This window comes from Oncorhynchus masou, chromosome 24 (assembly GCF_036934945.1).
Source record: "Oncorhynchus masou masou isolate Uvic2021 chromosome 24, UVic_Omas_1.1, whole genome shotgun sequence".
Lineage (NCBI taxonomy): Eukaryota > Metazoa > Chordata > Actinopteri > Salmoniformes > Salmonidae > Oncorhynchus > Oncorhynchus masou.
The window spans coordinates 50,921,504-50,937,348 of record NC_088235.1 but is presented as its reverse complement, the minus strand read 5'-3'; the positions used below and the strand labels follow the sequence as shown (position 1 = coordinate 50,937,348).

Genomic DNA, 15,845 nt, shown 5'->3' with positions numbered 1-15,845 from the left:
AGAGCGACTTACAAATTGGTGAATTCACCTTCTGACATCCAGTGGAACAGCCACTTTACAATAGTGCATCTAAATCATTAAGGGGGGGTGGTGAGAAGGATTACTTATCCTATCCTAGGTATTCCTTGAAGAGGTGGGGTTTCAGGTGTCTCCGGAAGGTGGTGATTGACTCCGCTGTCCTGGCGTCGTGAGGGAGTTTGTTCCACCATTGGGGGGCCAGAGCAGCGAACAGTTTTGACTGGGCTGAGCGGGAACTGTACTTCCTCAATGGTAGGGAGGCGAGCAGGCCAGAGGTGGATGAACGCAGTGCCCTTGCTTGGGTGTAGGGCCTGATCAGAGCCTGGGGGTACTGCGGTGCCGTTCCCCTCACAGCTCCGTAGGCAAGCACCATGGTCTTGTAGCGGATGCGAGCTTCAACTGGAAGCCAGTGGAGAGAGCGGAGGAGCGGGGTGACGTGAGAGAACTTGGGAAGGTTGAACACCAGACGGGCTGCGCCGTTCTGGATGAGTTGTAGGGGTTTAATGGCACAGGCAGGGAGCCCAGCCAACAGCGAGTTGCAGTAATCCAGACGGGAGATGACAAGTGCCTGGATTAGGACCTGCGCCGCTTCCTGTGTGAGGCAGGGTCGTACTCTGCGGATGTTGTAGAGCATGAACCTACAGGAACGGGCCACCGCCATGATGTTGGTTGAGAACGACAGGGTGTTGTCCAGGATCACGCCAAGGTTCTTAGCGCTCTGGGAGGAGGACACAATGGAGTTGTCAACCATGATGGCGAGATCATGGAACGGGCAGTCCTTCCCCGGGAGGAAGAGCAGCTCCGTCTTGCCGAGGTTCAGCTTGAGGTGGTGATCCGTCATCCACACTGATATGTCTGCCAGACATGCAGAGATGCGATTCGCCACCTGGTCATCAGAAGGGGGAAAGGAGAAGATTAATTGTGTGTCGTCTGCATAGCAATGATAGGAGAGACCATGTGAGGTTATGACAGAGCCAAGTGACTTGGTGTATAGCGAGAATAGGAGAGGGCCTAGAACAGAGCCCTGGGGGACACCAGTGGTGAGAGCGCGTGGCGAGGAGACAGATTCTCGCCACGCCACCTGGTAGGAGCGACCTGTCAGGTAGGACGCAATCCAAGCGTGGGCCGCGCCGGAGATGCCCAACTCGGAGAGGGTGGAGAGGAGGATCTGATGGTTCACAGTATCGAAGGCAGCCGATAGGTCTAGAAGGATGAGAGCAGAGGAGAGAGAGTTAGCTTTAGCAGTGCGGAGCGCCTCCGTGATGCAGAGAAGAGCAGTCTCAGTTGAATGACTAGTCTTGAAACCTGACTGATTTGGATCAAGAAGGTCATTCTGAGAGAGATAGCGGGAGAGCTGGCCAAGGACGGCACGTTCAAGAGTTTTGGAGAGAAAAGAAAGAAGGGATACTGGTCTGTAGTTGTTGACATCGGAGGGATCGAGTGTAGGTTTCTTCAGAAGGGGTGCAACTCTCGCTCTCTTGAAGACGGAAGGGACGTAGCCAGCGGTCAGGGATGAGTTGATGAGCGAGGTGAGGTAAGGGAGAAGGTCCCCGGAAATGGTCTGCTGGAGGAGAGAGGAGGGGATAGGGTCGAGCGGGCAGGTTGTTGGGCGGCCGGCCGTCACAAGAAGCGAGATTTCATCTGGAGAGAGAGGGGAGAAAGAGGTCAGAGCACAGGGTAGGGCAGTGTGAGCAGAACCAGCGGTGTCGTTTGACTTAGCAAACGAGGATCGGATGTCGTCGACCTTCTTTTCAAAATGGTTGACGAAGTCATCTGCAGAGAGGGAGGAGGGGGGGGAGGGGGGAGGATTCAGGAGGGAGGAGAAGGTGGCAAAGAGCTTCCTAGGGTTAGAGGCAGATGCTTGGAATTTAGAGTGGTAGAAAGTGGCTTTAGCAGCAGAGACAGAGGAGGAAAATGTAGAGAGGAGGGAGTGAAAGGATGCCAGGTCCGCAGGGAGGCGAGTTTTCCTCCATTTCCGCTCGGCTGCCCGGAGCTCTGTTCTGTGAGCTCGCAATGAGTCATCGAGCCACGGAGCGGGAGGGGAGGACCGAGCCGGCCTGGAGGATAGGGGACATAGAGAGTCAAAGGATGCAGAAAGGGAAGAGAGGAGGGTTGAGGAGGCAGAGTCAGGAGAAAGGTTGGAGAAGGTATGAGCAGAGGGAAGAGATGAAAGGATGGAAGAGGAAAGAGTAGCGGGGGAGAGAGAGCGAAGGTTGGGACGGCGCGATACCATCCGAGTAGGGGCAGTGTGGGAGGTGTTGGATGAGAGCGAGAGGGAAAAGGATACAAGGTAGTGGTCGGAGACTTGGAGGGGAGTTGCAGTGAGGTTAGTGGAAGAACAGCATCTAGTAAAGATGAGGTCGAGCGTATTGCCTGCCTTGTGAGTAGGGGGAAGGTGAGAGGGTGAGGTCAAAAGAGGAGAGGAGTGGAAAGAAGGAGGCAGAGAGGAATGAGTCAAAGGTAGACGTGGGGAGGTTAAAGTCGCCCAGGACTGTGAGAGGTGAGCCGTCCTCAGGAAAGGAGCTTATCAAGGCATCAAGCTCATTGATGAACTCTCCGAGGGAACCTGGAGGGCGATAAATGATAAGAATGTTAAGCTTGAAAGGGCTGGTAACTGTGACAGCATGGAATTCAAAGGAGGCGATAGATAGATGGGTAAGGGGAGAGAGAGAGAATGACCACTTGGGAGAGATGAGGATCCCGGTGCCACCACCCCGCTGACCAGAAGCTCTCGGGGTGTGCGAGAACACGTGGGCGGACGAAGAGAGAGCAGTAGGAGTAGCAGTGTTATCTGTGGTGATCCATGTTTCCGTCAGTGCCAGGAAGTCGAGGGACTGGAGGGAGGCATAGGCTGAGATGAACTCTGCCTTGTTGGCCGCAGATCGGCAGTTCCAGAGGCTACCGGAAACCAGGAACTCCACGTGGGTCGTGCGCGCTGGGACCACCAGATTAGGGTGGCCGCGGCCACGCGGTGTGGAGCGTTTGTATGGTCTGTGCAGAGAGGAGAGAACAGGGATAGATAGACACATAGTTAACAGGGTACAGAAGAGGCTACGCTAATGCAAAGGAGATTGGAATGACAAGTGGACTACACGTCTCGAATGTTCAGAAAGTTAAGCTTACGTAGCAAGAATCTTATTGACTAAAATGATTGAAATGAAACAGTACTGCTGGAGTAGGCTAGCTGGTAGTGGCTGCGATGTTGACACTACACTAATCAAGTCGTTCCGTCGAGTGTAATAGTTTCTACAGTGCTGCTATTCGGGGGCTAGCTGGCTAGCTAGCAAGGTTGATTGCGTTCCGTTACTTTAAAAGAACGACAATGGCTGGCTGGCTAACCTAGAAAATCGCTCTAGGCTACACAATTGTCTTAGATACAAAGACGGCTATGTAGCTAGCTAGCTACGATCAAACAAAACAAACCGTTGTACTGTAATAGTTACTACAGTGCTGCTATTCGGGGGCTAGCTGGCTAGCTACGTTAGAAGAACGACAATAGCTGGCCAGCTAACCTAGAAAATCGCTCTAGGCTACACAATTGTCTTAGATACAAAGACGGCTATGTAGCTGGCTAGCTACGATCAAACAAATCAAACCGTTGTACTGTAATGAAGTGAAATGAAAATGTGATACTACCTGTGGAACGACGCGGAATGTTGACCGGGTAGTTGGAGTTCAATTCGGTAGAGGTTGGCTAGCTGTTGGCTAGCTAGCTAGCAGCATTTCCTACGTTAAGGACGACAAATAGCTGGCTAGCTAACCTCGGTAAATTAAGATAATCACTCTAAGTCTACACACTCTAAACTGCACAATTATCTTGGATACGAAGACGACTATGTAGCTAGCTGACACTACACTAATCGAGTCGTTCAGTTGAGTGTAATAGTTTCTACAGTGCTAGTGGACAGTGGATGTTAGCTAGCTGCTTAGCTAGCTGCTGGGCAGATACGTTAGGACGACGAAATACGATAATTATGCAATTGTCGTTGATACAAAGACGGCTATGTAGCTGGCTAAGAAGAAATTGCTAAGATTAGACAAATCAAACCGTTGTACTATAACGAAATGTAATGAAAAGTTATAAAAAGTTATACTACCTGCGGACCGAAGTGTAGATGCGGCCGCTCGCTCCAACCGGAACCGGAAACATACACTTAGGTTGGAGTCATTAAAACTTGTTTTTCAACCACTTGTTAACAAACTATAGTTTTGGTAAGTCGGTTAGGACATCTACTTTGTGCATGAAACAAGTAATTATTCCAAAAATTGTTTACAGACAGATTATTTCACTGTATCACAATTCCAGTGGGTCAGACGTTTACATACACTAAGTTGACTGTGCCATTAAACAGCTTGGAAAATTCCAGAAAATTGTGTCATGGATTTAGAAGCTTCTGAGGCTAATTGACATCATTTGAGTCAATTGGAGGTGTACCTGTGGATGTATTTCAAGGCTTGCCTTCAAATTCTGTGCCTTTTTGCTTGACATCATGGGAAAATCAAAAGAAATCAGCCAAGACCTTCACAAGTCTGCTTCATCCTTGGGAGCAATTTCCAAATGCCTGAAGGTACCACGTTCATCTGTACAAACAATAGTATGCAAATATAAACACCATGGGACCACACAGCCGTTATACTGCTCAGGAAGGAGACGCATTCTGTCTCCTAGAGATACGTACTTTGGTGCGAAAAGTGCCAATCAATCCCAGAACAACAGCAAAGAACCTTGTGAAGATGCTGGAGGAAACAGATACAAAAAGTATCTATATCCACAGTAAAACAAGTCTTATATCGACATTACCTGAAAGGCTGCTCAGCAAGAAAGAAGCTACTACTCCAAAACTGCCATAAAAAAGCTAGACTACGGTTTGCAACTGCACATGGGGACAAAGACCTTACTTTTTGGAGAAATGTCCTCTTGTCTCATGAAACAAAAATATAACTGTTTGGCCATATTGACCATCGTTAAGTTTGGAGGAAAAAGGGGGATGCTTGCAAGCCGAAGAACACCATCCCAACCGTGAAGCACGGGGGTGGCAGAATCATGTTGTGGGAGTGCTTTGCTGCAGGAGGGACTGCACTTCACAAAATAGATGGCATCATGAGGCAGGAAAATGTGGATATATTGAAGCAACATCTCAAGACATCAGTCAGGAAGTTGGATGGACAATGACCCCATACTTCCAAAGTTGTGTCAAAATGGCTTAAGGACAACAAAGTCAAGGTATTGGAGTGGCCATCACAAAGCCCTGACCTCAATCCTATAGAAAATGTGTGGGCTGAACTGAAAAAGTGTGCGCGAGCAAGGAGGCCTACAAACCTGACTTAGGAACACCAGCTCTGTCAGGAGGAATGGGCCAAAATTCACCCAACCTATTGTGGCAAGCTTGTGTAAGAATATCTGAAACGTTTGACCCAAGTTAAACAATTTAAAGGCAATGCTACCAAATATTAATTGAGTGTATGTAAACTTCTGACCCAATGGGAATGTGATGAAAGAAATAAAAGCTGAAATAAATAATTCTCTACTATTATTCTGACATTTCACATTCTTAAAATAATGTGGTGATCCTAACTGACCTAAGCCAGGGAATTTTTACGAGGATTAAATGCCAGCAATTGTGAAAAACTGTATTTTGCTAAGGTGTATGTAAACTTCCAACTTCAACTGTATGTGTGTGTGTGCTCACCACATCTCTCTTTCTGTCTGTTGTTGCACAGGGATGGCTGAAGAGTGAGAGACACTCCCCTAACACCCGAGGACATTCTGCCGATGGAAGGTGGTCATCTGCCCATCCAACCTGCCCAAAAGACTGTCTCCCCTCCGCCCTCAACTAAGATGGCTTCCCATGGCCTTCTCCTGCACTGGAATGGACTGGAGCAGAGCTGCACCCTACCATGGTGATCATATTCTCAAAAACACTGGAAAAGAAGAAGGGTGTCGATGATGTAAGGTCCAAAGACACTGAATTGCTGCTGGTGAGTAAAACTCATAACTAAAGCACTGTAACAAGTACCTTACAGGTGCATCTCTCTCTCTCAACTGACCTTGGAAACATGAGACTTGGGCTCTCCGTTGGCTTCTCTACAATACATCCTATTGTACTTTTTGGCAGGGTGCTCGCCATCAAGGTCTTAAATTCATTTATATGATCTCGAGGTTGGCCCTTCTCAATAAATGGTATATTATTCTACCTCAGCAGTCGATGACATACAAGGGCTGCTTTTCAAATCGAGCAATTTGGGTGAAAAGGCTTCAACTGAAATTAAGCCCATGTGAGTAGTTGTACCTCTTTATAGCCCCCAGTGTGTACTGTAAGGTGTCTAGTAGTGCTGTCATGACACTGTTTTGTTGTGACGTTGAACCTAAGGTGTCTCCCAGCAATGTTAATGACTCTGTCCCTTTGCCCCATTTCTCTATGAGCTTGACTGCACCACCCTGTTTGTTCTCCTTTCTGAATTGTTCTGTAGGTTCTAGGACAAACAGGGAGTGTGTGTGTGTGTGTGTGTGTGTGTGTGTGTGTGTGTGTGTGTGTGTGTGTGTGTGTGTGTGTGTGTGTGTGTGTGTGTGTGTGTGATGCTTGGAGAGTTATGTACGGACATGTTTAGAGTCTGATAAATGAGCCTAGTCTAAGCCATGTCCTCTTTGTCTGTTTCCCTCCATCTGTCCGTCGACAGCGTAAGCGCGGCACCATGAGCAGAGGGACTACCCTCTTCTCCTGTGGCACTGTGGGTGAGTGCATCCATCCCTCAGACTAAGGCCTTTGCTCTGTTATCTTCACCATTTTACGTTTCTTACCGTCTTGTATCAGGCTTTATTTTAATTTTCTTTGTGTTGTTCACCAGCTTTGTCTTGTTATAAGCTCCCCTCCCCTTTTAACTATTTCTGCTGAACTTCTCGGCTCTTCTATTCACCGTTGCTGAGATATTTAGTCCCATAATTAGAATCCAAAGAATGGTCCTTTGGAGGAAGGATTTTTGGGATATATTTGACATATGTATCCTAAAGCGTAATTAATTGAAGTTTGAATATTTGTGAATATGTTTGCTGATCCCCTTCTGTCACTCTCTTTCTGTCGCACTTCTCTCTTTTACCATCTGTCTCTCGCCTCCCTCTCATGCCCAGTGTGCACCTGCCTTCACAATGAGCTGTGCACTGCACTCATTGGACTCAAAAGTAATGGAGTGTTGTGTGGCCTTTGTCAATGATTTCCTTGGCTCAGCGAATATCACCCCCCCCCCCCACTGTAAATAAGTGTTCCTTTGGACCGCCCCGTCATCTGTCCTATGTACCGGAGAGGGGTACTGTAGATACTGTATCTGTTACAGCTGACATAAGACATTGTATGCTGTTCAATGGCTTTTGCTGGGATTGCAGTCCTTTGCAGAACACATTTTTCCACTGGGCGAGGTCATTTCTTTTAGATGCTTTCTCCTATTGTCATTTTGTATTCTTGACATTCTTGCCAGGTCATGTCGTAGCCCCCGTCCATTGTTCTTTGGGACTGAAACAAAGACTTCCGCCCACCAAAGAGAGGGCAAAAATGGAGAGAGGCATTTGAAGGGATGGATTTGGACAGAGATGAGCCCCTGGTTGCCAATTGGGAATCAACAGAGATCTGTGCTAGCTTTGAGATCAGTAGCGGCTACAATAGCCAGAACCAGTGTGGTGTTTTGCCCACTGGACTGTCATATTCTTCCTTTGTGCGTGTGAAGAATAATTTTGGCGTATTCATTTGTCAAGTTCAGTCTGAATTTAAACCAATCAAGTCAGGCTGCATTTCTGTCATTGTTGGAGGAAGCCACCCACCCGGACTAAGACATATTCCCCAGTCAGAGGACATTTGGAAGTTCTCCTTTAGTCTAAACTTGTCTTCACTTAACTTTTCAGTTGGAGAAACCCCCATCAACAGTAAAACAAGTGGCACAACATTGTCCGGTTCATAGACCTGAAAGTCAGTGTTTGTTATGTGACTGGTACTGTTTTTGGCCAAACACCACCGTGCCACTGTTGCCCTTAGGCCTCCTCATGCCAACTAAGCATTCTGTGACAACTGTAGTGCTATATTAAACATGTGATTAATTCATGACGTATGTTGTCATTTGACATTTGCATGTCTAGTAGAGGCTGCCAAGTTGCTTGTAGAATCTTGTAATACCAATAAGCTCAGACTATTTCCCTGCCAGCCATAATTAAACTGTTGATCTAGAGCTAGCAGCTCTGTTTCAGATAATGTACTGTCAAGAGGTGCAGCTTGGTTTGAACCAATCCCCTGTCTATAGCTCGCTGTTTTTTACTATCCTGTCTTAAACCACCTTTACTGAGAATCTAGACCTTGAGTGATGTGCTCCATCTCTCTCTCTCTCTCTCTCTCTGTTAGAGTTCCTACAGATGTGGCGATACTCACCAGGATACACTTTACTGTCTAACTAACCAAGAGCTGCTACTGCTTACTGTCTATTGCTTACTGTCTATTGCTTACTGTCTAAGTAAGTGTGCGTGTGCATGCACGTGTGATTATTTACTGGGTTGGTCATCCTAACGCGAAGCCCAACTCGCATATGTGAAGAAGATGCACATTGAACCTCACCCTGGAAGCTTTGCCCTGCTTTCCCTGTCGTTTATTGTTTCACTTAAAGCTGTAATTTATCTTGACATAGCCTCTGTAGAGGAGATAAAGTCGGATTTCCAAAACTCCATGAGATGGCAAATCGTAGCTTATGTTGCCAGAGGGGGAGAAGTAATATAGGAGGAACATAGTAATGATTTCAAATTAGGCCCCTGATACAAGCTTCCCATTTGTTATGTCCTGATCTATATTCCCACTTCAAAATTACATTATGTCAAATTAGATGATATATAGAGTATAAAACATAACATGTGTGTGTTCATGCCTTTATTGTGTGTCCTTGTGTTCCAGAGGCAGACAGGTGGCTAGACCTGCGCAGAGGCTGTGCCGTCCAGCCAGGGACCCCCTGCCAGTCCGGCGCCAGTCTGGAGAGCCTGTGGGACGTTCTGCCCGAGGAGTGTCAGCGGAGTAGCCGGGTCTGGGGCCGTGAGGTGGGCACCGCCACCGCCATCACCAGCCTCATTCGAGACCTCAACCTGGGCGATGCCAAGCTGGCAGCCACCCAGTCCCTGGCCCTCGCCACCTCCACCTCAGCCGCCACGGCGCCCCCTAGCAAGCGCCAGTGCCGCTCACTCTCACTGTCCTTCTCCGAAGCGTTTGGGAGCTGCAGGTCGTCATGGAGACCCCAGGGGTCGCGAGTGTGGACGGCGGTGGAGAAGAGGAGGTGCCACAGCGGGGGGAGTGTACAGCGCTGCTCTGGAGGAAGTGGAATAGGAGGTGGTGGAAGTTTTTCAGGGGTTCATTTTCCTGCCATGCAGCGGAGCTCCAGTTTCAGCCTGCCATCCCGCTCCAACAACCCCACAGAAGGCACCCTGGAGCTTCCCTGCTTCAACCAGAACCTGCCCCTTCACCCCCTGTTCACTGCCTCCCCTACCTCCCTCTCCTACCTCCACTCTCTCAGGCCCCTCTCCTTGTCCCATGAGCAGATCAGCCTGCCAGACCACCACAGAGAGGGGGCCAGCTCACCGGACTGCAACCCACAGCTGGGGAGACGTGCTGGGCAGACAGCAGGGAGGACTGGGGGGCTGTCGCGGAGCAAGTCCCAGCCCTGCGTCCTGAACGATAAGAAGATCGGTATGAAGCGCAGGAGACCAGAGGATGCTCAGGAACCACGACCCTCCCTGGACCTGGCCAAGATGACTCAGGTTAGTAACCGTGGACACACACACACCCTTCAATAGTCTGCCAAGAGTGTCTGGCAATGCCAAATTACTGAAAGGCAACTTTAGATCAAACCATATTAGTGGAATCTGATTATCTTATGATGACTAAGACATTTCACAGAGCTTAATCGGTATTTTCTCATCTTGATTAAGAGTAGATCAAATGAAGATCTTACGAAGGGCATATATCACACCACACAAGTTGAAAAACATGAAACAAAGCCTTTCAGACTTGTTGGGATGGCTGTGGTGAGGTCGGTACACTAATGCATCTGCAAATATCCAGCTGTCAAAAGATTCTGGACTGAGTTAGTTGATATGTCTGAAATCTTGAATATATTCATCCCACTGTTTCCTGTAGTGTACCTACTAGGGAGTAGGGTAAGATCCAACCAAGAACCACGCTATGCATCATTACTCTGGCCCAACTATTAGTCAAACGGACAATACTTAGGAGTTGGAAAGTGTGTAAACCTCAGTTTTTCAGAATGGACACTTGATTAAAGGACTTCTTGGACTATGGAATGAGCAGCCTTCAAGACTATGACAATGGACTAGATGGTCTCTGGGACACTATCAGAACACATGTAAACCATAGAACAGGGGTATTCAACTCTTACCCTACGAGGTCCGGAGCATATTGGTTTTCTTGTTCTACCTGATAATGAATTGCACCCACCTGGTGTCCCAGGTCTAAATCAGTCCTTGATTAGAGGGTAACAATGAAACAACGAAGTGGAACTGGCTCCGAGGTCCAGAGATGAGTTTGAAGGCCATAGACATAACCTAAATAAATCAAGTTGTATACAGCATGTGTGCTGGTCCTGATGATTGTGTGTGCGCTTGCTTCCATGCCCGCCCGGGAGTCCAGTGGTTCTTCCCGACCTTGGGAAATCCCTTTGGGAAGGGGGTGGGGGCATCACCCTGCCGGCAGTTCGGAGCGGGTGGGGGTGATGCACCCACTGATGAGAGTAGCCGTTTGTATTAAGACACCTTAACTCAATTGTTTTGTGCACTGTAAAATAAAATAAAATATATACAGTGCCTTGCGAAAGTATTCGGCCCCCTTGAACTTTGCGACCTTTTGCCACATTTCAGGCTTCAAACATAAAGATATAAAACTGTATTTTTTTGTGAAGAATCAACAACAAGTGGGACACAATCATGAAGTGGAACGAAATTTATTGGATATTTCAAACTTTTTTAACAAATCAAAAACTGAAAAATTGTGCGTGCAAAATTATTCAGCCCCTTTACTTTCAGTGCAGCAAACTCTCTCCAGAAGTTCAGTGAGGAGCTCTGAATGATCCAATGTTGACCTAAATGACTAATGATAAATACAATCCACCTGTGTGTAATCAAGTCTCCGTATAAATGCACCTGCACTGTGATAGTCTCAGAGGTCCGTTAAAAGCGCAGAGAGCATCATGAAGAACAAGGAACACACCAGGCAGGTCCGAGATACTGTTGTGAAGAAGTTTAAAGCCGGATTTGGATACAAAAATATTTCCCAAGCTTTAAACATCCCAAGGAGCACTGTGCAAGCGATAATATTGAAATGGATGGAGTATCAGACCACTGCAAATCTACCAAGACCTGGCTGTCCCTCTAAACTTTCAGCTCATACAAGGAGAAGACTGATCAGAGATGCAGCCAAGAGGCCCATGATCACTTTGGATGAACTGCAGAGATCTACAGCTGAGGTGGGAGACTATGGCCATAGGACAACAATCAGTCGTATATTGCACAAATCTGGCCTTTATGGAAGAGTGGCAAGAAGAAAGCCATTTCTTAAAGATATCCATAAAAAGTGTTGTTTAAAGTTTGCCACAAGCCACCTGGGAGACACACCAAACGTGGAAGAAGGTGCTCTGGTCAGATGAAACCAAAATTGAACTTTTTGGCAACAATGCAAAACTTTATTGTTTGTCGTAAAAGCAACACAGCTCATCACCCTGAACACACCATCCCCACTGTCAAACATGGTGGTGGCAGCATCATGGTTTGGGCCTGCTTTTCTTCAGCAGGGACAGGGAAGATGGTTAAAATTGATGGGAAGATGGATGGAGCCAAATACAGGACCATTCTGGAAGAAAACCTGATGGAGTCTGCAAAAGACCTGAGACTGGGACGGAGATTTGTCTTCCAACAAGACAATGATCCATAACATAACATACATACATACATTTAAGTCATTTAGCAGACGCTCTTATCCAGAGCGACTTACAAATTACAATGATCCAAAACATAAAGCAAAATCTACAATGGAATGGTTCAAAAATAAACATTTCCAGGTGTTAGAATGGCCAAGTCAAAGTCCAGACCTGAATCCAATCGAGAATCTGTGGAAAGAACTGAAAACTGCTGTTCGCAAATGCTCTCCATCCAACCCCACTGAGCTTGAGCTGTTTTGCAAGGAGGAATGGGAAAAAATTTCAGTCTCTCGATGTGCAAAACTGATAGAGACATACCCCAAGCGACTTACAGCTGTAATCGCAGCAAAAGGTGGCGCTACAAAGTATTAACTTAAGGGGGCTGAATAATTTTGCACGCCCAATTTTTCAGTTTTTGATTTGTTAAAAGGTTTGAAATATCCAATAAATGTCATTCCACTTCATGATTGTGTCCCACTTGTTGTTGATTCTTCACAAAAAATACAGTTTTATATCTTTATGTTTGAAGCCTGAAATGTGGCAAAAGGTCGCAAAGTTCAAGGGGGTCGAATACTTTCGCCAGGCACTGTAGCTCAACTTTCATCCAAGTCTTTAAACTCCTTAATAACTTTAACCTGTTGCGACGAGCAATCCCGTATCCGGGAGTGTAATTATAGCCTCAAGCTCATTACCATAACGCAACGTTAACTATTCATGAAAATCGCAAATGAAATGAAATAAATATATTGGCTCACAAGCTTAGCCTTTTGTTAACAACACTGCCATCTCAGATTTTCAAAAAATGCTTTTCAACCATAGCTACACAAGCATTTGTGTAAGAGTATTGATAGCTAGCATAGCATTAAGCCTAGTATTCAGCAGGCAACATTTTCACAAAAACAAGAAAAGCATTCAAATAAAATAATTTATCTTTGAAGAATGTTGGATGTTTTCAATGAGGAGACTCTCAGTTAGATAGCAAGTGTTCAGTTTTTCCAAAAAGATTATTTGTGTAGGAGAAATCGCTCCGTTTTGTTCATCACGTTTGGCTAAGAAAACCCCCTGAAAATTCAGTCATTACAACGCAAACGTTTTTCCAAATTAACTCCATAATATCGACAGAAACATGGCAAACGTTGTTTAGAATCAATCCTCAAGGTGTTTTTCACATATCTTTCGATGATAAATCATTCGGGGCAGTTGACTTTCTCTTCTGAACCAAATGGAAACGTGCATGTACCTGGAGATTACGCAATAGTTTCGACGGAGGACACCGAACGGACACCTGGTAAATGTAGTCTCTTATGGTCAATTTTCCAATGATATGCCTACAAATACGTCACAATGCTGCAAACACCTTGGGGAAACGACAGAAAGTGTAGGCTCATTCCTTGCGCATTCACAGCCATATAAGGAGACATTGGAACACAGCGCCTCCAAAATCTGGCTCACTTCCTGTATGAAATTTCATCTTGGTTTCGCCTGTAGCATTAGTTCTGGGGCACTCACAGACAATATCTTTGCAGTTTTGGAAACGTCAAGTGTTTTCTTTCCAAAGCTGTCAATTATATGCATAGTCGAGCATCTTTTCGTGACAAAATATCTTGTTTAAAACGGGAACGTTTTTCATCCAAAAATGAAATACTGCCCCCAGAGGTTCAAGAGGTTAATAACCTGAATACATAAGGTTAGACCAGGCCAAACAAAATTACCAACAAAGGAAAACTTCTGTTCAGAGATGGGGAACGTTCAAACATAATTTGGCTTCCTTCTTTGTCTGATCTGGGGGATTAAATCAGGCTGTATTAAGTTTTTCTGGGTCGATGGTTTGTAGTGTGGAGGGTAAATGTTTTCAAGTCTCCCCTTTGGAAAATGGCGTTAACTAAGGAGCATTCCTTGTGTTTGGTCATGCTTCGCACTGCCATGCTCTAGCACACTTGGCTCCGGTTATCATTTCATTGATTCTGTTGGGTAAACACACGATGCAAATGTTGAACCCGCACAGTCAATTTCCCTCTTCCTCCCTCCCTCCGTCACTCTATCCCTCCCTCCAGTGGTTGACTGTGGGGGAGGGAGATTTGATTAATGATCAGGCTATTTAGTCACACAGGTTTTTATTTTTAGCTGGATCACATTATGCCTGGCCTGGAGGAGGCTTGTTTGTGCTTGTGGAGTGCCAGAGGAAGTCGTGGAACTGCTCTGAGATTACTACATGATGGCTTCATGTAGAATGGATGGATAGGATCATGGATACAGTCTAATTTTGCACATGAATCAGATGGTGAATGCAGCCAATTATGATGATACAGCACTATATGCAGTCCCACTCTTAACTTTCCTACAGTGACACCACACTGGCTTACTGAGCTCTATCCCTCTGAAGAAGGCGTCTCCCTTGAGAATGTGCTGACATAGCACAGTTTGGAATTAAATCCAGCACACATAGGGCTCCTCCAGGACTAGCACAGTGTAAACACTGATGTAGCAAGCTGATATCATTACTTTGTGCCTCTCCTTCCTCCTCAACCCTGCCAGGGTTGGATCAACAAGTGTTCAGTAATGGAGCCTAGCATGTTTCCTGTGTCCATGCCAGCCACTAAAACCAAGGGCATTTTCGTTATCCGCACCAGTTACCTCTGCTCTCTGGAATGCCCAATGGCTCACAGGCTATTATTTTCGCATGGATAGTACCAATAATGAATGGAGGCTAGTTTTTTTATTATTGCGTTTTTGTTTGTGGTTGGGATTGCTCGACTGCGCTTTAGCACTGTGTGAGGAGGACTGATGAGATCAGGTGGTGCGGGTGTGTGCAGTAGTTTCAGCCATCACACACACATGAAACCAGATATGCACTTACCAATTTACTCTCTCACAGCACAGAATACTGTAGGTCACGAAAGCACACTGACACACACACACACACACACACACACACACACACACACACACACACACACACACACACACACACACACACACACACATTGTCACAGATGCACACAGCCAAACTCAGGCACTCTTGATCAATCTCAGTCCTGTTGAGTATAGCATGGCTTAGGTAAGGTATTGAGTCTGACTCAGTACTATAAACTTGGCTGCAATAGTGATACACAAGCAGAAACGGTCTGTATATAGTACTGCAAATGTACGGTAGCTCAATATAACCGTAGTGTATGTATGAAACTATGAATATGGTTATATTTGTACTGATTATTGCTTTGGAACTTCTGTAATGCCGGGTGAGGGGTGAGGGGTTTGCCAGACGCAAAAGGGTGCGCTTCCTGTGTACTAACAAATGCACAAACAGGAAGTACCTGTGACGTACTCTATAGAGAAATGGTCCTCTGAATTGAAGGCTATGTTACAGGACTGTTTTGCTAGCGCTGACTGGAATATGTTTCGGGACTCCGCCGATAGCATCGATGAGCTAACCACCTCCGCCTTGGGCTTCATCAGGAAATGCATTGCCGACGTTGTCCCCACAGCTGCTTCCCCAATCAAAAGTCCTGGATTAACACAGAGGTACACGCTAAACTAAAGGACAGGGCTACCACACACAGGGCTATCTCAGCCAACACTGAGGCTACGGCTGAGGAAACGAACGGTATTCCATGGTGCATTCTCAGAGCATGCACTGACCAGTTGACAGGCATCTTCACGTCATTTTAAACCTCTCTGTAATCCCCACGTCTCATCATTCCAGACACCCTAGAGCAACTCCAATTTGCATTCCGCCCCAACAGATCTACAGACAATGCAATCTCAATTGCACTCCACACTGCCCTCTCCCACCTGGACAAGAGGAATACCTATGTGAGAAAGTTGTTAATCGATTACAGCTCAGCATTCAACACCATAGTGCCCTCCAAGCTCATCACGAA

At 46.3% G+C, this 15,845-nt stretch overlaps 1 protein-coding gene across 2 annotated transcripts in view; it reads left to right on the top strand.

Annotated features, from left to right (window-relative positions):
* Positions 1-15,845, top strand: part of LOC135512306 (protein FAM53B-like) — a 48,376-nt gene that overhangs the window by 22,232 nt on the left and 10,299 nt on the right. For both annotated transcript variants that reach the window (XM_064934206.1, XM_064934207.1), the window contains exons 2-4: positions 5,740-5,997; positions 6,697-6,751; positions 8,940-9,793. In XM_064934206.1, coding sequence (XP_064790278.1) covers positions 5,917-5,997; positions 6,697-6,751; positions 8,940-9,793 — 990 coding nt within the window. In that variant the 5' untranslated portion in view covers positions 5,740-5,916. The remainder of the gene's footprint in view (positions 1-5,739; positions 5,998-6,696; positions 6,752-8,939; positions 9,794-15,845) is intronic.